Raw genomic sequence first — 26,688 nt, forward strand, 5'->3', positions numbered from 1 at the left:
CTTCCCGCGTCAGTCGGGCAGCGGCACCGCGCAGCCGCGGCCGGTAGCACCGGGGGAGGGCGGGGCTTCCTGTGGTGGGCGCGGCCGGAGGAAAGGGGGCGTGGTCTCCGCGAGGGGAGGCGGGGCTCGGATGGGGTCCTTCGGAAGTAGAGGCGGAAACGCACGCGGCAGCGTGATGAGGTCAGACGTCGCGGGTGGGGCGACGGCAGCGGTGATCGCGACGCGGGGCAGCGGCGGCCGGGCCGGGCTGGGCTGAGGCGGCGGCTCCGCTCGGGTCCATGGCGCACCGTTACCTGCTGCTGGCGCGGGGGAGCTGCCGGCGCCGAGGGCTCCCCGGGGTCCTGCTGCAACAGCTGCTGTGCGGGAGGGGCCCGCTGGCGGCAAGGCCCTGCCTGGCGCAGGTGAGGGGCAGGGCACGGGCCTGGCCGGCCGCTCCCCCGTCCGCTGGCCGTAAGAACGGGGAGGGGGGGGTTCCGGTTGCCATGGTGACACGCGGTGCGGCCCCGGCGCTGCCCGGGACCATGGGGCGGGGAGAGGCGTCCCTCTGCCCCGGGGCCAAGGGCTCCCCGCGGCCTTCCCCGGCTCGTCTTCACTCTCTCAGGCAGGGGCGGTCCCCCGGCCGCTCGGTACCTGCCCTTCCGGGCGGCGGGGAGTGAGGGCCGGTGAGCGGGGCGGGAGCGTAGCGCCTCATGGGCCGGGAAACGGCAGCCGGGTTCCGTGCGGGCCCGCCGGCGCTGCGGGCTTCTTCGAGTGCCAGAGCGGCCGAAGGAGAGCCGTTCTTGGAGGAGGAGGGAGATGATAAGGCGGCACCTGAGAGCTGCTGCCGCCGGCGGTACTGCCGGGTTCCCAGCCGGTTCTCAAGTGCTGTGTTCCGCCTGACTCAAAAGTACCTCCGCTGCTTTTCGAGGGTGGTGACTCGCGGTGGGTGGGTTTGCGGCGGCTGTCCGCACGTGGCGGCTGTGCCGCGGGCTGCGCGGTTCGTGTCGGGGGGTTTGGGTTGTCGGTGAGCGTAGAGGGAACGTGCTGGGAAGGAGAAGGCGAGCGGCCGGTTGTTTGCGTTCTGGGATTGCACGGGGCAATGGGGGCGTGGATCTGAGCCTACTATGAAATCGCGATGTTTTAGGCTGTCAGCTATTACAAGATGTCTGTTAGCCTTGTTGTCAACCCTAACGCGTGGGAGGAGTGACAGGCCTATGCTGCTGCTTGGGAAAAGGGAGATGTTTAATTCCTGCACCTTTCAGTGGCATCTTGGGCAGGTCGCTTCATTTTCCTGTAGCGTACAGTGGAGAATAATTGCACCTTTGTAGGTATGAAGGTTATCAGTAGGGCAGTGGTAATTGTGAGATGAATACACATGAGGCTGTTAGTAACTTAATCCTAAATATAAATATGTGTCTTGTTTTTCAGTGCTGAATTTGTATTTTTGTTTGGTTAGAGCTGAACATCATTACAACAGTAAATAAAGCACTGTCAGCAGTACTGCTAATCTGTCAGGAAGCTAATTCTCGTTTCTGTCAATAAAATTTAGCGAGTTCCTATTTGGAATGGGGCATAAGAACTATGAAGGGAACTTTGCATTCATCCTAGCATCTGGGTGTGTGTATAGGTAGCAAAACAAGGGACTTGGTTTTCATAAAAGTCATTATTTTTTTTGGATCTTTCTTTTAAAAATAAAAAAAATGGGAGTAACTTGCATTAATTTTGATTTCTTTACCAGCTTTCTGTCCCCACCCCCCCATTATGCTTTTATGTAATATTTTGGTGAGTGTTAGATAACTTAAGTCTTTTGGCTTCATTTTATATTGTTTGATTTGGAACTTGTTTATGGATATAGCTGTAAACTGGTAACTTTACAGAATTAACGGATTCTTGGACTTTTGCTTACATAGCTAAGCAAGTGGATTTTCTGTTCTTGCTTTGTGTAGCCTCAGTTTTTAAAAAATGGATTACAGTTAGAAAGTTTTTGTAGAGGCAGTAGTTCTGCTTATTTAAAGTTACCTATTTTATTTAATATTGGAATAATGGAGAAGGCATTTATTTCGTGTTACAAATCTTGGGTTTATGTTATACTCTGGAGTAGTAACATTTTCTGGGTTATTTTAACTGTAAAACTGACCTTTGTGTACTTTGCTTATCTTGAATTTCTATTTTTAAAAAGTCTTGATTTTTTTTTTTTAGGAAGGTTTTACAAGGTTTGCTTGAAAAAAATATTGGATAGACTTTTTTGCCTTGTATGCTGTGACAGTTCTTTCATCTCTGAGAGAAGCTGGGCAGAATTTCCTGGTAGATAGCCCAAAACAGCATCCAGTCAAAATGTGCTTTGTTTGTTTTCCCTCTACTTAGGCAGTGGGTGTGTTTATATTAGCTAAGCTTGCTGTGGCATTCCCTTTGCCAGCCAGTGCAGGGGCAGGTCCTATATCAGGATCAATATGATCAGTTTTCATGCTGATGGTTTACAGAGTCAAAAAAAAAAAAAAAAAAAAAAAACAAAAAAAAAAAACAAACCAAAAACCCAAACCCAAGCAGTTGTTTCCTGTGCAGTGTGGTATGTGGAATGCTATGGTTAAAGGAAACTGCATGTTTCAGTAAATTGACTCACCTAGATTTCTTGGTGGCATAAAAGCACTCCTCTCAGACTCCGTTACTGAACATGCCATAAGTCAGTTGTTCCCTTTTCTCACAAAACAGCTTTAAAACACTCAGCTCTCTGCATATTAACTTGACCATTGACTATGCATTTATTCATAGAATTTAGGATCTGTAGAGACAATCTAGCAACAAACCAGTTCCATTATTCAGGTCTGCCTCAAAGCTCTATCTGCTTACCCTTCTCTCTCCTTTGCTTCCCTGTCTTCCCTGCCCTCCCTCCCTCCACCCCCCCTCCCTCCACCCCCAACCGATTAAACTATAACTTAATTCTGTAATAAACCCAGCTGGTCTAGTTGAGGCAGGCAGTTGGGTTTGGCTTACTCAAATTTTTCTTTTAAATGGGAGCGGTTGCTTTAGTTTAGTTGGAGTAAAGGCTTCTGAATATTCCTGTCTCTTTACAAATACAAAGTAATCTTGAGTTTGTGGAATAAATAACTCCCAAATTTTTTGGTGTTGTAGGAGACTGGTGACATAGAACAAAGTCAATATTACTGGACGTGTCTTTGAGTTTCATCTGTTGCTACGATGTTCACTATCTGTTTGTATTTGAACTAGAGATAGGTTGGTCTGTGGCCACTTGTCCTAAAGCTTCTAGGAGCACAGATGCAATTGCTTATATCGGAGGCCATAGTGTATTGGACCTAGTAGCTATTCTCTATATTAGCTGCTCTCCAGACTATCTGCACTGTACATGCTTTTCATGATCAGTTAAATATCGTCTTGGATTTTCAGTATCAGACTTTATTCAAAGACACGCAGTGGCACAAAATAACGTCTGAATCAAGCACCCTAAGAATTCTTTAGTTCAGTCTATAGCAAAAAGAAGCAACAAGGATGTTTTGGTATTCCTTTTGGTTCCAGCAGGTGGAACTAGGTGGCTGCTCGAAATAAGTCTAATGTATTTCATCATTTAATAAGTTGTGGAAGGGGAAGCTCTCAGACAGAAGGCTTCAGGAGAGTTAGAATTCAATTAATGATATGTCAGCATCCCTAGAGTAGTCTAACCATGTAATCTAGTATCCTACAAGTTTCTTTAATATGCAAAAATATCGTACCATTGTAACTTGACTATAACAAAATTGCTATGGAGATGCTAACATTGGGCTTTCCTTCACAGACATAGTCCTAGAGGTGTTAGTCCTAGATGGATGGTTGCTGTCTTGCATACGTACCCTGAGTCATGTTTCCAGGACCTGTTGTTTTCTGGTTTTTGGTTGTGGTTGTTCTTTGCTGTTTCTCTGGCCCTTAAAGTAAATAGCTTCTATTCAAAATGAACAGAAGGCAACTGAGCACCTCTATAGGGCATAAAGAAAGTCATCATGCAGGGAAATCTTGACGTGAATTTTTTTTTTTCTTAGAAGCACTGAGAAAGCTTAGGAAGGGGATAAGTTGGGATTTTATCTAAAATATGTCCTTCTTGAAGAAAGGGGGTTTGATTTCTCTGTAATAAAATTGCAGTTTACTCTGATTTTAAGTATTCAGTTACAATACCAAAAGTTTTCTTAAGAATTAGTAATTTAAAATATTTTATTTTCTTCATTGCACTTAAATGACAACAGTAAACAGTCAGTCTTAGATCAAGGTGTGATAGACTTAGGTTTGTGTTTTTATAACTGGATCTTTACCTACATAGGAGTTTAGCTCTGCTTTTTGAACTGGTATTCCTCCTCTGTTGATTTCTTAGCTGGATGTAAGCATTGTCTGCCATATCCCTTTCTTTTGGATTCAAGCACATCTTTCATGTTCAGAAGTTAGAGGTTCTTAACTATTTGGAAAAAGTTGCAGTTCTTTATCAAAACATAATTCAGGGCTGTGTGGATCATGCTTGTATAATCACAGTTAGTGTCATTCGGCTGGTGTTATGAAATATTTCCTGTAGGATCAGTGTGTAGTATTTAATGTTCATAGCTTATAGTGTTTCCTGCTTGGTTTTTCTCTTTTAATGAAGAATGTTATATTTGTATGTAAGATGAAACCCTGCTCTTAACAAACAGAATAAAAATTTCCTTGCTATAGAAATTACCCATTCGATGACTTTTCCTTTTCTACTGTTGTCTTATGCTCTGGTCCACAGCAGTTATTACAAAGTCTGTTGTAAAGTAATATCTGACTTGCTGCAGTTCAGGACTGCTGGAGAGCTTGAAGATTTTTGTGGCACCTTCTTGTTGCTTTATATTTATTTTTCATCTTTCAGCTCCGTGAAAAAGTTACCACTGGAGTTACTACCGACAGAAGTACTGTCTTGGCAAGTGTAATCGCTGCTTGCAGAAGGCTTTTCTCTCAGCCTCCCAAAGGTGATTATAACTTTGATCAGTGAAGTGAAGCAGACTGCATTCCTTGCTGAGGACTGCACTTGTGTGCCATCTAGGTTTATTGTCTGTGGGGAAGGAAGTCCTTGTAATATTGAGATGGAACATTGATTTATGGAGTTTTTAGGAGCTAATAAAGAATGACTGTGGTTTGCTCAACTTCACGCTATGCAATGCAATTTTCTCTTCAACTAAGCTTGTCTGTCTCTGGTTTAAAGGATAGCTTTACTTTAGCTTATTAAATACATTTGACGTTTTCTTGTCAACATTAGTAGATTTATTTATGGGAACTTGCTAGAACTCTTCAAGAAAAAGTCAAGAACAAAACTATTTTTGCAGTCTGTATGTTGCTAGCTTTGCTGTTGTATACATTCAGCTTGTGGCTTCTGAAGTGTAATGACAGAATTGTAGACTAAAAAGCAATTATGAGCTCTTTAATTTTTTCTCAATAGGATTTGAAAAATATTTTCCCAATGGGAAGAAAGCTAATGGAACTAAAGGTACATCTGGAGAAGCAAAAGGTACAAAAAGCTGCTTGATTTGTGTTTTTTTTTGTGGAATGTGTATTTATTAGATTTTAGCATAACATTGTGAGTTTGGGTTTTTTGTTTATTTTTAGCGAAGGTGTTTCTGTATTTGATTAGTTTAAAAATGCAAATTGATAATTATTTTTTTTCAGATGTTACTTTGTTTCATATCATGTATATCTTCTGGAATAACTTTTATTTTCTCTTATGCTTCTGTTGGAATGCGGTCCTTAAATTCTTGTTTTACTGGTTCCTATTAGTTGATGTAGTCATGCATTCAGAGAGTCTCTACATGTATAGTTCTCAGCTTTTCCTAGAGCAAGATAAAATATCCATTTCATTGTATAGAATAACCAGAATTGTCATTCTGGGTGAGGATGCAGAACCAGCTCTCTAGCCAGGACCAACCATGTAGCCTGCTGCTTGAAAGAGGCGTTAGTGGAGGCAGTGCTAGAAGGAGCCCTACCTTTACAAGAAGGGGGGTGAATCTGGAAATTATTAGCAATAACAGACACACTGTTATATCAGCAATCTACAGAACATGTCTTCCAAGGAGAGGCAGGAACTCTGTGAGTCTCTTACGAGAGCAGTAATAGGAGCAGCAGTTTCCCTTCCAGTGGGCCTTGACTGCTAAAATCTAGTGTCATGCCTAAATGCCCAAACTACCAAGCTGTTGAAAGAGCTGGGGTTGGAAGGAGCATGTGTTAGTGTTGTGCTCCGTCTCGCCCTCTTGAGTATGTTGACATATGATATCATGCTATGCTATGCCATGCCATGTTGGATGAGTAGAAGAATGATTAAGATGAACTACTCAGCTCTAACTGGCTGTTACTGTGCTGTGCTTGTCTCTAGAATATTAAAAAGGATGCCAGCCTGCGATATCGATAAACCCTGAGCTGTAAGAGGACCATAGTAGACTGGAGGGGTGAATTATGGGAGAAGGAGATGTTACTTAGAGCTTGTGTTGTTGTTTTTTTAAAAAAACAAACAAACAAAAACCAAACAACCAAGGCAGCAAAGCCCCAAAACAAACAAACAAAAAAGCTCCACACAAAAAAACCCACAAACCCAATCTCATGCCCCCACCCGCCCCTCCACACACATAACCTTCACAAAACCAATGAAAAACCCCACCAATCCTCCCCTGCCAACCCCCAACAAAACACTTAGAATAGTCTTGCACATGTCTCAGGTTAGTGCAGTAGAAATAAGTTTCATGTAGTCTCCATAACAGGCTTATCCTTATATTTGGGACACTTTTAGTTCTTGGTACGCAAGTGTAATCAGTTATACAAATAACAGATGTCTCTCCTGATAGTAACTGTATGAGTTAGATGTCTCTCTGCCAGTCGATGGACTATGTACCTGTTTTTCTATGGAAAATAGAGTTTTTCCCATCTTCTAATTATTGTAGCATTGCAAACGAGTTCATTTTTCATAACGAGTCTAATTTTAAAACTGATAAAAACTAGTGTGAGATTGGCATAAGATGTAAAGATGTATTTTTTTGTTATGTTTTATTTTTTTAGAAGCAAAGCAAGCTAGTGCCCGACAGCCTAGTGGGCCTAGTAGTGGAGGAGGTGGCAGCGGTGGAAAAAAAGGTGGCAAGAAAGAAGAAACTAACTGGTGGACCAGGTTACAGAAGGTCTTGACTTTAAAATATATTTCTTCATGGTACTAACTGTTTTGTCCCCATGTAATAACCTCGTGTGTTTTCTTGCTTTTTAGGGCCCTATTCTGACTGCCTAAATTCTCCTTAAGCCTCCTGTGCCTAGTATTTCATAGTAACTGGCTCTAGGTGGCTCCCCACTCCGTCCCTTTCATAAATAACAGCTTTGTGTATACATTGAGGCATCTAACTCTGGTTCAGGAACACTGAGGGAGTTTTAAGCTATATGAATATGGTTGCTAGTAGTCAGTATTCTTATAGTGGACCCTCAGGACTTTAAAGCCTTCATATTTTGTTTCAGAATGTCAAATTGTAAAACTTGATGACCACACAATGCTAGTTAAATGTAATTTACTGTTAGGTCTTCTGACCTTAATGGAATACTTATATAAGTTTCTTCTCAAAACTTGTATTTATTGTCTTTAGCTGTAGCACAAAGATTACAGCATCTGGCAGTACAAGAATATAAAGAATATTTTCCTGATATTACTTAATGGGCGTAATTTTTTTCCCTGTTCCTGGGTTTTTCCTGTTAGTTGGGGTTTTTTTTACCCTTTATTTTTGTAGGTCTTGCATGTAGTCCTGGAGGGCAGGGAAAATTGTTTTGGAATGGAGAGAAAAAGGTCATATAACAGATGGCAAAACTTTTTTTTTTATAAAAGTGGTTCATAGATCAAAATACAGTTCAATTACTATTTGTAAAACACTTAATATTTTCTACTCAGGTTGTAATTCCTCAGTTGTATCTGAAGTTACTGAAGCTTGTTGATACAACAAAATACAGCTTCGTTTGATATTCTCTGTGGTAGCCTTGAGGGCAGGGAATAAAAGCCAGAAATGGATACTAGAACCTGTTTGTTATGTTCTTACTGTATTACAGACTCTAAAACCATTTTTTTCCTCCATCTCCTAGGGTGACATTCCATGGGATGTCAGGGAGTTTCGGATGTACGTAGTGGGAAGTTCTTTCTTCTGGACAATGGTTGTATATTACTTCTTCTTCAGGGTACCTGGGAGAGAAATCACCTGGAAAGACTTTGTCAATAACTATCTTTCTAAAGGAGTGGTGAGTAGTGAGGGGAATGGAAAATCAGTGTGCTGAAGATGCTTATTTCTGTCTCTCTGCTTATGCTTGTATTCATCCATCTGTGGGCGTGAGAACTGACTCGAGTAACTTTTGAGGGAGAAGGGGATTAAACTTCATCTTAATCGGTTCCTTGATCTGATGTTCTGGATGTCTGTGTGAAGATTTGTGTCAGTTCAAAAGAGGAAGAACACCCAGCCAACCTTACTGATTATATTTGTGTGAAGCAGTAAAACACTACCTCAGTAAAAAGATTAATTTAGCTGTTACAGTGAACGAAGCCTGAACCCTTGTTGCAAAAAAGCATTATGAAAGTGAGTTGTTGCACAAAACTAAGTCTCTTGGGCCTTTGTAAGATGCAGTCTGGATATTCAGATAAGCTAAATATATAGCCATCAAATGCTTTTGGTGGCCAGTTAGTGGGGAGAATGGGGAGATGACATCGGCACTACTGGGGTTATATGCTTTTCAAAACAAAGGTGTTTAGGTAGTTTTGCATGAAGTCAGGCTAGATCTAGAGTGGCTTCTTAGCTCATGTTTTTCTTCAATTTTGCTAGAAATGGCCGCATGTACTGAATTCAGGGAAACCTTACTAGTCTGTGTACAGGCCCAACTTGTGGAACCATTGCTAGTTTAAAAATCTTTTAAGATGCTAAAACCAGGTTTTTATGGAAAGAGGAAAGAAACATGGGAAGAAACTTTAGTTGCCTTCTAAAGAGACTCTGTCAAATTCAAGAAACTAACAATTTGAGAATTATTCTATCAAAAATAAAATGCTTAATAGTATCTATCTGCAAACCTGCAGCTCAGTTCTTGCAGTTCTTGATTTTTGTTTATATGGTATGTGTTATCTCAACTAAATTCTTCTTTATCTAATTGATGTTATTGTGTTTAATATGGTAGCACAGGAAGCCTTTTATGTTAGGGAAACAGTTGTAAGAGCAAAATTTTTTCCCTCACTCTGTTTGGTTTGGCTTGTTTTGTTTTGGAAGCTGCTACAAGAGGTTTGAGTCATGTGGTCTATTGCTTTTGGCATTTGACCACTGAAATAAAGTATAGTTTAACTATTTCATTGTACCTGTAATTTGGGTTGAGGTGTGCATTGGGTTTTTTTCCTTGAAAAAGGGTATGAGGTTGTCCTTTCAATCTAAAGTCTAATATACCAATATTTCTTGCTTACTGATTACATACATGATTCCTCATGCCATTCCTAATGGGAAACTGTAGATTGTGGAACCAACGTGAATTTTATTCTCCTTACCGGGAAACAGAACAGGTTCATATTTGGTATACGTCACTGTTAGCTGTGATAGAAGTGCAGTGACCGTACACTCTAACACATTTTAAGTTTTGTTCTTTCCTCTTACAGGTGGACAGACTTGAAGTGGTGAACAAGCGCTTTGTTAGAGTGATCTTTGTTTCAGGAAAGTCTCCTCATGAATGGGTAAACGCTTTTAATACATATATGTGAGACATTAGAAACAGCAAAGCAGTCTTTTTTTAGGGAAAGTTTGATGCAGAAAACTTGTTCTGGAGCATTAATGATTTCTTAATCTAAAACATGTTTTCTGCCTTACTGTTACATTATCCTATATTGTGTGGTTTTTTCACTTTACTGTACTAATTGTTTTGCCACAGATATCTTAAAACTATGGCGAGTAGTTCCTTTCTGTCGCCATGCTCTTAATACAAATACACAAACAGGAAGAGTGAGAAACTGCTTAAGGTTCTTTATTTCTAACTGCTGGTTTCCATCTGCTCAAGAAAATCCCAGACATAACTGTACATACTTTTGGATCTTTTCTGTTCCAGACTGCTTTTAGACAGTTATTTGAAAAACAAAGAGAAATGTTTAATTTTGTCTACGTTTGATACTATAGTCTTTAAAACTAAGCTGAGAACTCTCATTCTTGAGAAGAGTCCTTATTTTAGGAAGTTTCTTTTCTAGTAGCACAGAGAGGAACAGAGTGATGCAGGCAGAAGCTCTCCAAAGAGTAATACTCAGTGACAGGGACCTATTTAAAAATTAAACAAAAAAAAAAAAATCCCATACGCAATGTAGAAAGTTTAGACGAAGCATTAGAGAAGCTTTATTAGGTTATGTCCTCGTAGGTGGTGGAGTTTTTTTTTTAACTGACTTTATGAAACAAGGTCTGAAAGTTCCTCCCGGATAAAGTGAAATCTGCAGCAATTACTTCATCAGTGGGTTTCAGTGTGACTTATTTATATACCTACTCTTTAGCCCACATACCACCAGCTGCCTTAGTTTCTCAATCAGTTAATACTTAGGACTACTCTCTTTTTTTTTTTTTTTAAATATTAGGGTAAGTAGGGGCAAGTCAGGCAGGTCATGGTGTAAAAGGGGAGACTTTCTTGAAAAACCAAATCTCAACACTGTTCGAAAGTAACGTCTGGATTTTTTTTTTCTGGTGTCTGATGTAAGTTCATGCTGTTTTTTGTGAAAACAGCTAACTTTAAAGATAATATGGACTCCAAAAGTAGAGAGTTGCTTTTCTTAATCAGAAAGGCTGAGACCTTCAGGTGAAACAGTAAGTTGTATGGCTGCTGTGTTTGCCAGTTCAGTGCTCTGTGTTATTCTGACTGCATAGCTCCCTCCTAAAGATCTGTTTACCTGCTGTCCTTCCATTTTTTTCCTGGAGAAAATGGCAGGATTTCAGTCTATTTAAAGTGCCCCAAGACTATTGGGTGTATGATTTCTGTAGAGGCAATAACATATACAGTATATTCAGGTTGGTAGGCTTTAGATTTATTAGGTGAGTCTTAGATCAATTGCACGCTTTACAAGGCAACTTAAAACTTTCTTTTGATCTGAATCTGTTCTGAGACTTGCTTGTGTATATGTTGGAAGTTGTCTTGTAATGAAGCTGAAAGGAGATAGGGCACTTTGTGGTGATCTCTGCTTTTTTTTATAGCAGTACGTCTGGTTTAATATTGGTAGTGTGGACACTTTTGAACGGAATCTTGAAACTGTGCAGCAAGATCTGGGAATAGAAGTGGAGAACAGATTGCCTGTAGTCTACTCAACAGAGAGTGATGGGTAAGAAGTTGCTTTAAAAAAAGTCTCTTGATAATAATGGTTGTATTTACAGTAGAAAAGTAGAGTTGTAAGACATGCACCTTATGCTTCACTAGGTGGCAGTATTATCAGAATAACAATTGATTTTATTTTTGAATGTTAACTGTAAGAGGAGCTGTTCGCTACTTTGTCTATGTAGAAATCCATATCCTCTTACCCTAAATATAGCTTCTTATTACATAAATCTTTCTGTTTACAATTAGTCCTTCCTTCATTTAAGCTCTTCCTCCAAGTGATTTGGACTAGAGCCGGAGTCAGCCAGGCACAGTGTAAAGGTCGAAAGATGGCACTCCTGCAGATTTTTGGACAGAAAAAATAGGGCATAGAACTACAGCATATTGACTGAGATATAACAGGCATCGATTTCTGGCCATAAATTCAGTAGAAGTCAATTTCTGTGGCCTTGCAAAAAGAGAAGAAATTGGTGATTAAGTAACTCACACTATCCTGCCTGTTGTCAGGAGCTGGAAGACGCATCCTGCTTTTAATCTCTAAATTGGTTAAGAAAAATAGTACTGACGTTGTTTTTATGGCCTTGTTGCTTCCCCAGTAGGGAAGAATATCTCCAATACTTTTTTTGTATTCTTTGTATTGGTCTTATGTAGATGAGTTTTATTGACCTGGGCTTTAGAAGACACTACATGTGGTTTTCTGAATGGCTTAAAGACAGGTGTAATCCTTTATCCCAAGAACTGATTTTGATCTAAGTCAGCAGTTTGAAAATGACTCCTGCTGGTATCTGTGAAATAGGTTTTGTACCACCAGGAAATTCAACTTTGCATCTAGTAGCTTGTATTACTAATGAAAAAGGCTCATTTGCTCTCCCTCATATGTTTTCATTCTTGATACTGTGGAACGTGTTTCAGTTGTTGGGGATGGAGGGGAAAGTTTTGTTTATTTCTGCAATGTGTTTACCAAGCTGCTGCTGCCTGTTTGTCTTGGTGACAACAAGAAAAATGGTAGCCTTAACTCTGGACCATCCTGCAACTTCAGATACTTCGGAGGTTTTCTGTTCCCTGTTCTTCTACAGACTGTCTCTGCCTCACTTCTGTTTTTGTCTAATGGGGCGTGCTCTTAAGGATGGTCCATAAATAATCCTGTTCAGCCCTTATTTAAACAAATCTGGAAAAAATGAGCAGACAGGGCAACATGGTGCTTGTGTGAAGAGGCTGCAGGTCAGCCTGAGGCTACTCACAGCAGACTGGGAAAAGTATGTCAAATCCTGTGTCTTTTTCAACCTCGCACAAATCTTGTTACTTGCTGAACCCCTCTTCCTGACCCTTTCCTTCTCAGTGTCTGTTCTTCATAGAATATATTGCCTGTAACTTCTTGCTCTGCCCCAGAAATGCCACAGGAAACAGGAGAGAGCAGCAGGTACGTGATCAGAGTACTGCTGTTCCCTGCCAGATCAAAATCTGCTGAATACATACATAGGATAGGGAAAATCCTTCTTTTCCTCTTCGTCTCAGAAATGTGCGATATCAGTAAAGCCTGGAAATCCTGTGCTCATGTGTGGTAGTGCTTCTTTTCAGCATTTTGTTTTTGCTGACTGCTGACAGAACTGCTTGTGAGCTGTTCCTTGAAGGTCTTGCCACAGAAAAAATCTTTGCAATCCTCAGATACTGTGATAATGAGGACTGTGTTAATATTAGGATTTTTGGCCTGTACAGAGCTATGCTAGAAAACTGGAGGACAGACAGTGAAGGATAATGGGCAATAAGTAATAAAAAAAACCCCACCCCAGAACCCCCCAGAAAACAACAAAACAAAAACCTATAGCCATTGGGAAGGGAAATAGACATATTGAAAGAAGAAGAAAATGGAGAAAGACCTAAGGGAATAAGGGCAAGATTATCTTTTGGGGAGAAATTTTTGCCTGAAGTTGTAGCTTGCGCTGATTATATGCTACCTAGTACAACTTATTTTGACAATATAACCATTTCCATAAACTAGTCCTGTGAATTTACCTTTGAAGGGCACAGAAAATAAGCTACTTCTGTTTACTAGGTAATGCAGTTTTTCTCTGTATAACTCATCAGTGTCACTCGATGATGTGTTTGGTTTAAAAACAACTAAAAAATAACAAAAAACACCCCAAAACTGTCACTTGTTAAACATCAAGTGTAGAAATGTGTTACCCTCTAAGATTATTAATTTACGTTTTCCCAGGGTTGTGAGGGAAGGAGGATGGGCAAGGAAAAATTAATTCCATATCTTCCTTTAATTATAGTTACAAGAGGCTTCTTGGCCTCTCTGATTTCTGTACTTCAGAATCTTTATTTTGTTCTCACATTTATTTTGGTTATTTCACAATATGAACAACTTGCAATAACGTAAACATTACAAATTAATAGAGAATTTGTTCAGGATGGATGGAATCAACATTTTGTACGTGTTACATGCAGTAATGGATTTTTGTAATATATGTAGTTTTCTGCTGTTTGTTTTTTTCTCCACAGATCATTTCTCCTGAGTTTGCTGCCTACAATCCTGATTATTGGTTCTCTACTGTACACGTTAAGAAGAGGCCCTGCAGGCTTAGGTCGAGCGGGGCGTGGAATGGGTGGACTCTTCAGTGTGGGTGAAACCACAGCCAAAGTCCTTAAGGATGAAATAGATGTTAAATTCAAAGACGTAGCTGGCTGTGAGGAGGCCAAATTAGAGATAATGGAGTTTGTTAACTTTCTGAAAAATCCCAAACAATATGAGGATCTGGGAGCAAAAATTCCAAAGGTAAGGGAACGATGGCTTAGCAGACTTTATTCTTTTGGTAGCCCTCAGTAAATTGGACTAGGAATGTTTACATATGCAATGCTTTCCAGATGCTTTCTCACACTCAAAAAAAAAAAAAAAAAATAGGCATTAAGTGCCAACAGTATAACTGTGGTGCCAGAAGACTTACCTCGTGGAATACTTCATCTGTTCCCATGAAATGATATGTAGCATGCATGTGTACCATCATTCTTGTATATAGCTATTATAGAATTATTGTTTGGCTATGTTGTCATGGGAGCGCATATGATGACATACCTTTTTTTTGGGTTTGGGTTGTTTTTTTTTTTCAATGTCAGTCAAAGAAAAAACTGTTCCTGTGAATCTAAGACAGCATGGCAATGTTGTAGCTAATTTTTTTTTTCCTTTTGTTGGTTTAAATGAGAGATGAATCTTCAGTTTGTTTCCTTGCACAATTTTGACTGGTAGAAGAAGAGCTAGTAGACTCAACATCATAACATGTAGATCTTTTTCAGTTTTTTAAGATAATTTGTAGGCTTGTATTATGTTTTCTTCATGAGGAAAATACGCCTGCTTCTCTTGCAGGGGGCAATTCTGACAGGTCCTCCAGGTACTGGGAAAACACTTCTAGCTAAAGCTACAGCTGGAGAAGCTAACGTACCATTTATCACAGTCAACGGCTCGGAGTTCTTAGAGATGTTTGTTGGTGTGGGTCCAGCTCGAGTAAGTCTTTGGTCCTTTATTTCAGTATTGGTTGTTGAAAGGACATTGTCAAGTTTGCGAGGCAAACAGTTTGATTATAGCTGAAATTCGTTCATCTATGCGGATTACTTACAGTTGATGCCAGATGCTTGTCTAAACGCAAGAGTCATAAATATACCTTTCATAAAAGGAAATAAAGCAGTTCAACTTCTGAACTGCTTAAGGCCATCGGGACCTTAAGGGTTTACCTCTTTGCAGGAACCTAAGAAAACAGAACTCACCAAGCTCTGCTCTGAAGTAACTTTACTAGCTGGGTCAGAAACATGTAGTTCATGTGACTACTGCTATGGGAATGTCTCCTCCTGCTCTAAATTGTTCCTGTTTCTTTGAAGAACTTTATTCTCTTTGTGGTGTTAAACTTTTAGATATAAATAGTTGTCTGGGACGCACAAATGAACTTCTGGTTGAAATAGGAGTCTGAGGGTCATGGAGCTAATGATTGATTTCTGGAGATCAGATGATTTAATTAGGTAAATACATCTGTCTGATGTTTTTTGTGCTTTTTTTGGCTTAACTGTCGTAAAATAGCTCATTAAAATGTATTAAGTGGAGGGAGTTAGCTCTGTTCTATACATCCGTTTTTCTTTAACTACTTTCTTATTACAACTACATTTCAAACATTCAATTTTAAATCTGTCTTCTCCTGTGTAGAAAGGAATGACGCTTAAATCTGCTGAAAAACACTCTATATGATAATATTTTACAAATGAGGCGGGCAACACAAAAAGATAAGATTCCTCATAATGTCCAAAACTCCATTTCCAACAGCTCATACCTTCACCAAACACCAATCATCTTGTCTTAAACCTTAAAAAGTATACTGCAAGGTGACACGCTTTTGGAAAACTAGTATTTGTTTGCTGCAAATTCTGCAAACAGACTTAAAGTGTACTGTGGGTTTTATTCATGTTTAAAAACTAATTCTGCTAGCATGAAATAGAAGTGCTTTAGGGTTGTGATTTGAATGTGAAATTTGACAGGGAATGTCTCTTAACAGATCTATGCGATTTTGTCCTGTGAAAATTCACAGGAGAACTCATTTTGACTGAGTTCTGCGAAGCCCTGAAAAAGTGCAGTGTTCACATGTCTAGATGTGTTAAAGGTTAGCAGATAAACTTTCCAAGATTTGGTCCTTAGTTTGTCACAGCTGTGCATGCATATGCCACTTGCAAGCCTGAGTCTCTTCCGATGGTCTTTTGCTGGATGACTTTCAGTAATATATGTGGGAAAAGATGAAGTGAAGCCAGGTAACTTTGCATCCTCTGAAAAGAGGGAAGGGGAGTGGGGACACATGCAGGTGGGCACGGAGCTTGGAACTGAGAGTAGCAGGAGCTGTTCGGAAAGTTAAATGCAGAAGCTAGTTGGGAGTGGAGGCTTCAATGAGGATGCAAAGAGAGACTGGAAATGCACAAAGAAACTGGGACAAGGAGCCGCTGTGGAGGCGAGAGGGTATAGACAGAAAGTAGGGAAATAGACAGTAAAAAACATGGATGGTAACTGAAAGCCAGAGGATATGAAGATAGTGATCATGTATGGAAGATGAGTGGACTTGAAAAAGGGAGGCAGGCAGTGTAGAAGGGACTTTACTGAGAAACCATAAGAAAAGAAACTCATCTGTATCCTCTGGGTAAGTATTAGGTATCTTGAAATAATAATAGTACTCAGAAACTACCTTGTCATTAGCTGCCAATATACCTGAAAAGCCCCAAAGCAAAGTGACTTAACCATTCCCTACTGGTCTGTGCAGATGACTATGAGCTTTTACTACTGAGTGAAATCTGTTGATATAACAGTTGCTGCTTTGGCTATGAATCAAGGTTTCAACACAGCTGATAATTTCTGATGCCTGTAGAAAACAAGATGAGAGTGTGGTTTAGTTTCATTTCCTAGGATTATTTGTGAATTTGGATATACTAGGATTAAAACTTTTTTTAGTGTATATGCATTATGGTAATTTTTAGTTCCATTCCTTATGAAAAATAGTTGCATATTTCTGGATCTCTGTCTTTTTCCAACCAAAAGAGAGTTCACTTTGAGCATCTGACACTTTCTCCTTGTTTATCGTGTTCCTTCATGCTTTTATTCATTGTACTTTTTTCAAATTCTGTTTACAAATTAGTGACCTTCTGTAGTAGAGCGTACTGTCCAAAATTCGCATCTCTTCATCTGCTGTATGTTGTTTGTCATTGGAGAAGCCTTCTCTAATTGCATCTCTAAAGTATAAAGTAGTAAAGCTCTGAGCTGCATGTAATTCCCACTCAGGTGAAAATTTTTCCGTAATTTTTCATTTCCTGTTTGCTCCAGTTCAATTCCTCAGTTACAGATCTGTTAACTTGCTGAACTGGTTTTAATGAGGTCCTTCAGATATGTTTGCAAGCAGAGTAACATCGTAATGTTGTGTCTTAAAACCAATCACATTGTGGTGTAACTACTACAGTAGAATTTGATAGGTAATATCTTTACTTATCTGAAAGTCCCAACAATTTTTTTCCGCTACTTGCTTAGGTCTTAGCCATTTTTCCAGACTTCTAGAAGTTAATTTGGCTTCCAAATAAATATTTGGATGTGAATTCGGTTTTTCTAGCCCATGTGGTGGAGAAGACAGTATGGCTAAGAGTCAATATTTATAACAGCGTATTGTTAGAGTACAATGGTAAGTGCTTGTAAAGTAAGCCTTAAGATCACTGTAGGAGCTACATCACCCTGTTCTAATTGCAGAAAAACTTAGAAGATTTTATTTCCTTAGTATGGAGGACGACTGTGTGGTAGCATGCCCATTCATATTCCAGTTCTGCTTGTAATACTATACATTAAAGAAGAGCTTAAAAGAGAAATCTTGCTTTACATTTCTGAAGTTTGGAGGCTTTTAGAGCTGAAGTTGAAGATACATTTCAGTTATTCAGAAAAAGTGGTTATTTCTTAAGACTTTAAGTTGTTTAATAATTTGTGGATTGAGAAAGGATTTGTCAACCCATGGGCCTCCACACTAGTGATTCTTGCTGAGCAGCAGCTGCGGTGTAACTTAGCATTGCCTTGAGAGCTGGCTGGAAGCTTTGGACTACTTATTAACAACCATCCTAGAATACAGTGATACTGTTGCTGGTGTATCTCTTCCCCTCCTACCCACCCCCCAACTCTGAACCATTACAAACCAATCTGATATATGTATTTCTGTTCTTCTATTAAGGTTAGAGACTTATTTGCTCTTGCTCGTAAAAATGCCCCGTGCATTCTCTTCATTGATGAAATAGATGCAGTAGGAAGGAAGAGAGGAAGGGGTAACTTTGGAGGACAAAGTGAACAAGAGAACACACTCAATCAGCTTCTAGTAGAAATGGATGGTAAGTATTTAACATCTAATATTACATTATAATAACAAGGATAAGGGAAAGAACTTATATGCTTGTTCAGACCTTTTAACCAAGATTTGGGTTCTAGCTTAAATATGAATTGAGTGTGTTTCCTTGCTTCCTAAAATGAAGAATAGTGACTCATTTCGCTGCAGCCTGATGTTTTGCTAAAATTCATTCAGGAAAACCATCATTCTGCATTAGATAACTCTTTGTCATAGTTGAATAGGCCAAAAAACATTCTTTGCATGAGACCAGTCTGTCTGTAGTAAAAAAAAAAAAATAAAATACAGTTGCCCATGCTGGTTCTGCGATTTCCTGAGCAGTTAATCTATTATTGTATTTTGAAGATAAAGTAGGATTTGATACAGTACTTCACAAAGCAGAGCCCAAGGTCGTTTTTTTGCTTGTTATGAAAAGCTGGACAATGCTCTGATAAATAGAAGTATTTTCAGCTTTAGGATCATTTGTTTTAACTGTCAGTTCTTATGTGGCCCTGTAAAGCAGGCAGTCTTTTTATTTCTGTTTTATTTTTTTTCTTGAAAATTATATTTACTAGATTTTCTCTTTATTGCATTTCTTCAACAGGATTTAATACAACCACAAATGTAGTCATTTTGGCAGGTACTAACAGGCCAGATATTTTAGACCCTGCTCTAATGAGACCAGGACGCTTTGACAGGCAGATTTACATTGGTAAGTTTTATCTGCATCAGAACATACTTCGGCATTTGTAGAATACCACTGAAATCACTGCAGCTATAACTGTGTAACTTCCTTGCACAGATTCAATTAGAATATATATATTTGTGAAAAGTAAAAGCATACTTCTTTAATCTTAAAGGACCCCCAGATATAAAAGGAAGAGCATCTATTTTCAAAGTGCACCTTAGACCTCTGAAATTAGACACCATCTTAAATAAAGATAACCTAGCAAGAAAACTCGCATCACTAACACCTGGTTTTTCTGGTAAGTGACTCCTAATGCCACTATTCTTCTGCATTTACTATATAAGCTGTAGACATTTTATTTCCCTACTACTGGTTTTCTTGCACTTGATCTTCTGAATAGTACTCTTATCTTATTTACTGGTACATCATAAAATTCTCTTTGCCTGTTTGAGCAAGTAGGAGATGTTTGAGGGTCTTAAGTTTCGTCTGCCTCAATCACGGTGACATACCAAATAGCAGTTTCTTCTGTCTTCAGTAAAAGCAATCCAGAGATTTCTCATTGCTATCACTTGTGTGTGTATTCTTCCTTTTAATGTTTGTTGGATTCTTTGAGCACTACTAGAGAAGACCTGGGTCTTGTGGTGTTTGTGTGCACGTTCTGTAGGGAGATTTCTGTTTCTGAATATAAAAACTTTTCCCTGGAAAATGTGTTTTAACCTTGTGTTGAATTAGGAATGGATATAAGAACTTTCATTGCTGGCTTGGAATTTAATTCATTTAAAATCGCTGTTGACCAGTAGTTGAATTCTCCACTGTTTCTGTGGTCTGTATAAAACTGGTTTTCTGAGGTCTGATTGTCAAAACTTCTGGCAATCACAGTGATGGTTTTTAAAAAGTTAAGTTATCTCAATAGCATTGCTGCAAATAATGTTAACAAGACACGGATGGCTTGAAGCCAGTAATATGAAAGGATATCCTCTAGAGATACATCAAGGTCTGAGCTATTACTGGATCCATATGTAGGAAATTTATTCTGCTAAATATATACAGCCCTAAGTGCAGTCTGTTGCCAACAGAAAACTTACAGAAGGTAGGATATATATCAAACAAGTACTTAACTGGTAATAAGTTCTATTTAGTAGCTGTCTACCTAAGAGAAAAATCCTAAATCCTATAACTGTAGTGCGTGTATTTAAATATCTCTTAAAGAATTAAGCTATATGTAATGAACTATTTCAGAGGATTACCTTTGATTTTCTATAAGAATCTGTAGAATTCTACTTCTAGGTAAGGTTATCTTTATGCTAGACTGAGAGAAAGTTGTTGAAAATGATCAGTAATTCATGCCTTCTGGTTTTAGGTGCTGATATTGCTAATGTTTGTAATGAAGCTGCTTTAATTGCTGCAAGGCATCTCTCAGATGCTATAAACCAAAAGCATTTTGAGCAAGCAATTGAAAGAGTTATTGGAGGTAGGTGAATCGCATCAGTTGCTTCTCAAAAATTGTAATATAATAGGTGACTTCCTATTTGAGATATATATATTTTTTTAATATATTTATATATATACATACATATATATATAAAAAGCCACACTTTGAATCTTTCTCCTGTTCAAGGTTTGTTGTTTTTTTTTTTTTTCTCTCTCCTAAACACACTGGAGACTTGAGTAGGAAGTATCCTGTCTATAGTGCTGACTTCTGTAATGGAGAAAGGAGTAGGGAGAGAAACTTCATCCGGACATTTCTCTAATTTCTTCAAAATGGCAAGAGGAATAGCTGTTTGGATTTGGCAATGCTTTTAACTGCTGTTAGCCTGGAATAGTCTAGAAAACTATTTGATTTTTAAAGTGCAAATGTTTCATTTAAATGTTTGAATATTTTTAAGAACTTATACTTTGAAACTAGAAAATCTAACTAAGGACAAGCTTACAGTAAAACTTGGAAGATACAAATTTCTAAATCTTGCAAGTTTTGTTTTAGGTTTTTTTTTTTAAAAACTTTTTCTATAGATTGTATACGTTAGATCTAAGTACTGCTCACCGTCTCTCTAGATGAGATAAGGGATTTCAGTGGAGAAACGTATGTCTGAAACTATTAATCGAATTTATTTTATAAAGGTTTGGAAAAGAAAACTCAAGTACTGCAACCGGAGGAGAAGAAGACAGTAGCATATCATGAGGCAGGGCATGCAGTTGCAGGATGGTTTTTGGAACATGCTGACCCACTCTTAAAGGTAAAGAAAACTAATTTGAACTAGTAACTTACTAGTGGCATGGACAGCATCTCTTTCTTCTCTTCCCGCTCCCCCCAATGTTGAGAGGGTATTAAAACACATAATCTCACAAAAGATTGTGTAAATTTTAGAGTACTTTTTTTGATTCACTTCTTGTAGCTTTCTTAACTGTTTCTGACTAAGCTGTTAGAGGGTTTGTAGCATAAATGCCTTTAGACAGGGACTTGGTATTCCCATGAATCTGCCTGCCTTGATAGCTGCTTTTTCTCTGAGGCTTTTAGTACAGATCAGTGGTTTAGTTAATCTTACCAGGTTATGCAGGTAGATACCTCTTCAGGAATGTAACTATAAAAATGATCATCTAGAGACTGATCTTAGTTTTAATTTGCTTTTTGCATGCACAGCTTGACAAGTTGAAGATAAAGGAAGAAGCACCTCAGTATCCGAAACTTGCTTTAACATTTGTAGTTTTGCTTGGCTGTGTTCTTAACCTTGTCTGACTTTCAAGCTTAAAATTCTTCTTGTACAATTTACTGCTAGAAGGAAGGACCTTAATAAACACGGGAACTCCTCCAACTATTCAGATACTAAAGATGCAGAAATGGTATATCTGTTACAGAATACTTAAAGGCCAATACGTAACTCTGAAAGAATTGTGGATTTTCATTAAAAGATATAAAAAATACCATACAATCTTTGGAAAAGATATGACGGTGGTCTTACCTTTCTTTTCAGATATTCTAGTAGTTGTTATCCCAGTTTAGAACTAGCCAGGGCTTTTAAGGATAAATCACAATGAGGGCAAAACTGTAAATGGAAATAATGTCTGAATTAAACTTCAAGGGTGAGTATGGTATAGGTTGTGGTATTAAAAATTAAGTCAAACCAAAGAATGCTTTATGGTTTTTAGCACTATTTAGTTCTAGCATTCTGTTTATTTTGATTGTAGGTATCTATTATCCCACGTGGTAAAGGACTGGGTTATGCTCAGTATTTACCCAAAGAACAGTATCTTTACACCAAAGAGCAACTACTTGACAGAATGTGCATGACTCTGGGAGGACGTGTATCTGAGCAAATCTTCTTCGGAAGAATTACAACTGGTGCCCAAGATGACTTGAAGAAGGTGACCCAGAGTGCATATGCTCAGGTATGTGCAGAGTTGTGGGGGTTGGGGTTTTTTCTTAGTTTTCCTTATCTACTGCCTAACAGTAATATTTTGAAAGGATGCAATTTGATCAGGTATGTCCCTCAAAAGGCTAATTTCAAAAAATATTATGTGATTAAACATTATGCTGCTATTGTATAGAGATGATGATGACTCAAGTGTTTTATTATAGTCTTACAACAAGAGTCCAGGCTTTGATTACTCTCCTACGTCTGCCCACAGGAGCATATATGCTGCAGTTGGGTTCAAATGAATGTGGAAATCGTATACTTGTAAAATGGAATTTAGTGCTCAGATTTCATCATCTGATCCTACTTTTACAGTTGCCCAGTTTGAAGACCCGATTTGGATTTGCATGTGTAACTAAATCCAGAAAACCTTGTATTTAAGCAGTATTCGCTGTCAGTTAAGGCTTCTGAAATTAGTTTGTGTTTGTACCATATCAGCCATCGTAGATGAGTAATTTGGAATCTTATCAATGTAATCACTCACCTAAGTGTAGCTGTGTTACACACTGGTGCATTATTCCATTTCCTGCATCAACACAAGAGCTGTCATTTTGTAAGACACTCACATGCTGAGCAAGAGAGACATTTTAGTGTGCACTTCTCTTCCCCTACAGGACACTTACCCCCCACCCCCAAACCACACCCACTTGTTGCCCCAGTTCTGGAAGTAAATGTGTAATGAGACGCTGTTAAAGTTAGCTGTGTGGGATCTTCAGTGACTCCCCTTCAATTTTAAATTAAAGAATGTTTAAATAAAGACTTTTGTTCACGTGAACCAGACATACTGTCTCCAAAGAGAACTGGGGGCTTAAATAAAAGTACAGAACTTATTCTTAAGGAAGCAGGTTAAGATGCTCGGCTCTAATGGTGAGCTCTCTTTGAATTCTGAATATTCTTTGTCATAGCTATGTTCAAGTTGCAAGGCCAAGCAGAGAAGGTGCCACTTTAGTAACCATCAAATTGATAGTGACCATGGAGTGCATATATAAATATCAGTTTGAACTTATTTCTGCTTCTTCTGGAATAAAATTAACTTAAAACATCCATATTTTGGAACCAGAGGGATTAATATTCATTAATGAGTCAAGCAAGATAAGAATCACTTCCACCTTTGTAGGGAGATGTCTTGGGATGAAGTATAGCATATGATTTTTACATATGATAGGACAAAATCTTCAAGACCCTCTAATCCTTAAGTTAACTTATCTTTGTGGGTGAGTGGAATATGCTGTACTTCAGAAGCATTTTGAATTGGAAAAATGCTTATATTCCTGGTAAAGGAAAAGAGTTTTACTGCTTAATGAAGGCTGAAGTGTTTTTTTCTGCAGTATCTTAGTACTGAAACAGCAAAGCATTATGTCCATCACGAGTAACCACCTGTAAATGGTGGTATTTGGGTGCTTCAATTTGATCATTAAAAAGGAATAAGTGAAAGTCAACTAAGGTAGGTTAGCTTAGGTGGACTTGAGTTTTCAGGGGTGGTTGGTTTTGGAGGAAAAGATTAGGTCATAGCAAAATGAATTCTTCCTTTCAATTTTGTTTACCAGATTTTATACCAACGTACCCTAAAATGTTACTCTCTTGTCTGTTTGATTTTTAAAATTTTTTTCTTTTTTTTTTCTTCAGATTGTTCAGTTTGGTATGAATGAAAAAGTAGGGCAGATTTCCTTTGATCTCCCTCGTCAAGGAGACATGGTATTAGAGAAACCTTACAGCGAGGCAACTGCCAGATTGATCGATGAAGAAGTACGGTCACTTATTAACATCGCTTATGACAGGACAGTAAGTCTTCTGACTGAGAAGAAAGCAGAAGTGGAAAAGGTGAGCATTACAGTATTTTTAGCTGCCAAGTTTCAGCTGGTAAGCTGGAATCTGAATTGAACTAAATAGATTAAAAATAGTCACTATATATAAAGTATATGAGAAAGTTTGCTTAAAAACTGTTCGATGTAGTTTTGAGAGTGTATCACAAGACTTAGGTAAACAGACATCTCCTTTTGTGTTGCAACACCTCTGAAAGCCTCATGAACTTGATTTAACTTCCTTCCCCCCTTTAAGGTCTGTCTACTACAGCAGGCTTTAGTAGACACATTAGACAAGTATGAAACTTAAACATGAAATACCAAGATTCCAATTCATTAGGCTAAAAGAAACTCTGTAAGAAGGGAAGTCCATATAACTTCCTTTCTCTGAATTCCTTTTTGAATGTTAAATAAAAATAATCTTTCTGCCTTCCCTGCTCCCAGCTGCTTGTGCTCTGTCTCATTGCAGCGGTGGGTGCCCTTGTGCGTATTCTCTTCCTCCACACCAGAAAGCCTGATTCAGCAAAAGGATAGTTTTCCAGGGCAGGCATGTGATCGGCTTACTGACCAGAGGACAAGTTTGTATGGATTCAGTAAACGGTGCTGTAGTAGGTCACCATCCCAGAAAAGATACTGAATATGGTTTGTGCTGAACAATGCACTCACTGACCCAAGAAGGTTACAAACTACACTGGTATGGTGTTGTACACATTGTAACTTTATGGCGCTCTTCAGTCTGTCACATAACAGCAGCCCTATTGAACCATCGGGTTTGATAAGGAAGGGAACGCTTGTTTTCATCTATAGCTTAATGTCTTGCCTCGGGAGCCTTTTGGCAGCAGTGCAAGACTGCTCTTCTGAAGCAACAACAACAGCAACAGTTGCCTTAAGGAGGGCATTTTGCCAAATCTTAAAAGTAGGATTAAGAAAATGGTATTTTTGGTACCTAAATGCTCACAGGGGAGAAAAATCATGTATTCGGTGAACTCTGAGCAACCTGATTTTTTTGTCTAAATTAATCAGTGCTGAATTTGGTCCCACGCTACCTTAACAAACTCTTCAAAGAGAGCCAATTTAGGTATTTTGTGTGACATAACTTATTGCTATTCCAGGTTGCCCTACGACTACTGGAGAAAGAAGTACTTGATAAAAGTGATATGCTAGACTTGCTTGGCCCAAGACCGTTTGCAGAAAAGTCTACTTATGAAGAATTTGTTGAAGGTACAGGAAGCTTGGATGAGGATACTTCACTACCAGAAGGCCTTAAAGACTGGAACAAAGAGCGTGAAAAAGAGAAGGAAGAGACAACAGCTGAGCAGGTCGCTAGGCAGATCAGAGGAGGGATGCCATTTTAACTGCAGTGTGTGGTGATGTTGACTTGCACTCTGGAAGAGAAACAAACTCACCTAGTTTGTACTTCAAAACAAAAAAAATATTTATTCAACCAAACTGTATTAGGGATGGGTGGAAGAGTGATCTCTTGTGATGAGATAAGGATATTCTGCTCCCAATTTACATATGCGATATCATCAGTTCACTGGTAAAAGATGATCGTCTTTCATTTGTCAACTGAAGAAACATACGTTGGATTTGAGCTGCAGTGGAATGCCAGAACGGAGCCTCACAAACTTTGAAACAGTTCAGATTCACGCACAAACTTTGTGGCACTGGTCTCTCTTATTTTAAAAATGTATGTAAGCTTAAAATAAATTAAAGTTTTTTGATTATTCATCTAAAGTATACCTGTATGTGACCTGTTTCCAAAAAGAAAAAGAATCGTACAAAATGCGCTGTTGAATGCTTAGCCAAAAGTCTGGTCTTACAAAGTACTAGCTTTGCAAAACTGTCAGCTCTTTGGTCTGACTCTTTTCCCCTCTGCCTTTCATTTTGATTTTAAAATGAGTCTGTTTACAGAGAACTGCCATGTAAGTTGACAGTGAAACTGGACACCCACTTAAATATCTTAAAGTGTACTCATGGTTCAGTGTCTTCAAGTCTGAAACTCAGTTTGGCTCCTGCAGTTTTATTAGTCAGTTTTTTACAGAGTTCTGTAAGATATTGAACATATGAATGTGTTGTGTAAATACAGTTTGAGTCAATAAAATCAGTACTTTTCTGAACAAAGCTTGCCCTTTTTTTGCTGTTTCCTTGGTATAGGATTTAGACCAATACAAAACTTCCTCTTAAGCGTAAAATTTTGTTAAAGTAGGGCAGCAAGATTGTGCTCATAAATACCAAAATCAGCAGATGCATCCAAAGGTGATAAATCAGCTTGTTGAGTTTCATATTGGTTTGCTTAACCTAAAGCTTCCTTCCCTGTCCCCCCACCCTGCTTAGTTGAATACAGTTGTCTTAGTGTAGTCATCTGCTTCTGGTTTATCAGCTGGAGAATTCAGCCGTTCAAAAATTAACTGATGGTCTCCCTATCCCAGAAGAAGAGAGAGAAGTGTGGATGGGGGGGTGAAATGTGGAAGGGGAACGAACCAAGCTTCTCTGCTGGACAACAAGTCCCTTGAGGCTTATGACTGAGAGGGCAGGTTAAGGGAATAACTACTGATTGATTCCATCTGTGTGTTGCAACATGCTGCAAAGCAGGACGACAAAGGGAAAAGTTGTCTCGGAAA

At 38.9% G+C, this 26,688-nt stretch overlaps 1 protein-coding gene across 2 annotated transcripts; it reads left to right on the forward strand.

Annotated features, from left to right (window-relative positions):
• Positions 1-193: 193 nt before the first annotated feature.
• Positions 194-26,191, forward strand: AFG3L2 (AFG3 like matrix AAA peptidase subunit 2). Of its 2 annotated transcripts, none has more exons than XM_063326501.1 (17): positions 194-401; positions 4,844-4,943; positions 5,411-5,479; positions 7,015-7,130; positions 8,068-8,220; positions 9,608-9,682; positions 11,172-11,296; positions 13,795-14,068; positions 14,654-14,791; positions 18,018-18,171; positions 18,769-18,876; positions 19,025-19,150; positions 20,213-20,323; positions 20,971-21,086; positions 22,036-22,236; positions 23,889-24,083; positions 25,177-26,191. In XM_063326501.1, the coding sequence occupies exons 1-17, from the start codon at positions 279-281 to the stop codon at positions 25,417-25,419; spliced, it is 2,427 nt and encodes an 808-aa protein (XP_063182571.1). In that variant the 5' UTR covers positions 194-278; the 3' UTR covers positions 25,420-26,191. The 2 variants fall into 2 exon arrangements, with proteins under 2 accessions (XP_063182571.1, XP_063182572.1); XM_063326502.1 differs by having other exon boundaries at positions 11,175-11,296.
• The last annotated feature ends 497 nt before the right edge of the window (positions 26,192-26,688 follow it).

The sequence above is a fragment of the Chroicocephalus ridibundus genome, chromosome 2 (assembly GCF_963924245.1).
Source record: "Chroicocephalus ridibundus chromosome 2, bChrRid1.1, whole genome shotgun sequence".
Lineage (NCBI taxonomy): Eukaryota > Metazoa > Chordata > Aves > Charadriiformes > Laridae > Chroicocephalus > Chroicocephalus ridibundus.

Coding starts and splice junctions, on each gene's coding strand:
- AFG3L2 (XM_063326501.1), top strand. CDS start 279: ATGGCGCACCGTTACCTGCTGCTGGCGCGGGGGAGCTGCCGGCGCCGA. Junction 19,151..20,212: donor ACTAACACCTGGTTTTTCTG/GTAAGTGACTCC, acceptor TTCTGGTTTTAG/GTGCTGATATTGCTAATGTT. Junction 20,324..20,970: donor AATTGAAAGAGTTATTGGAG/GTAGGTGAATCG, acceptor TATTTTATAAAG/GTTTGGAAAAGAAAACTCAA.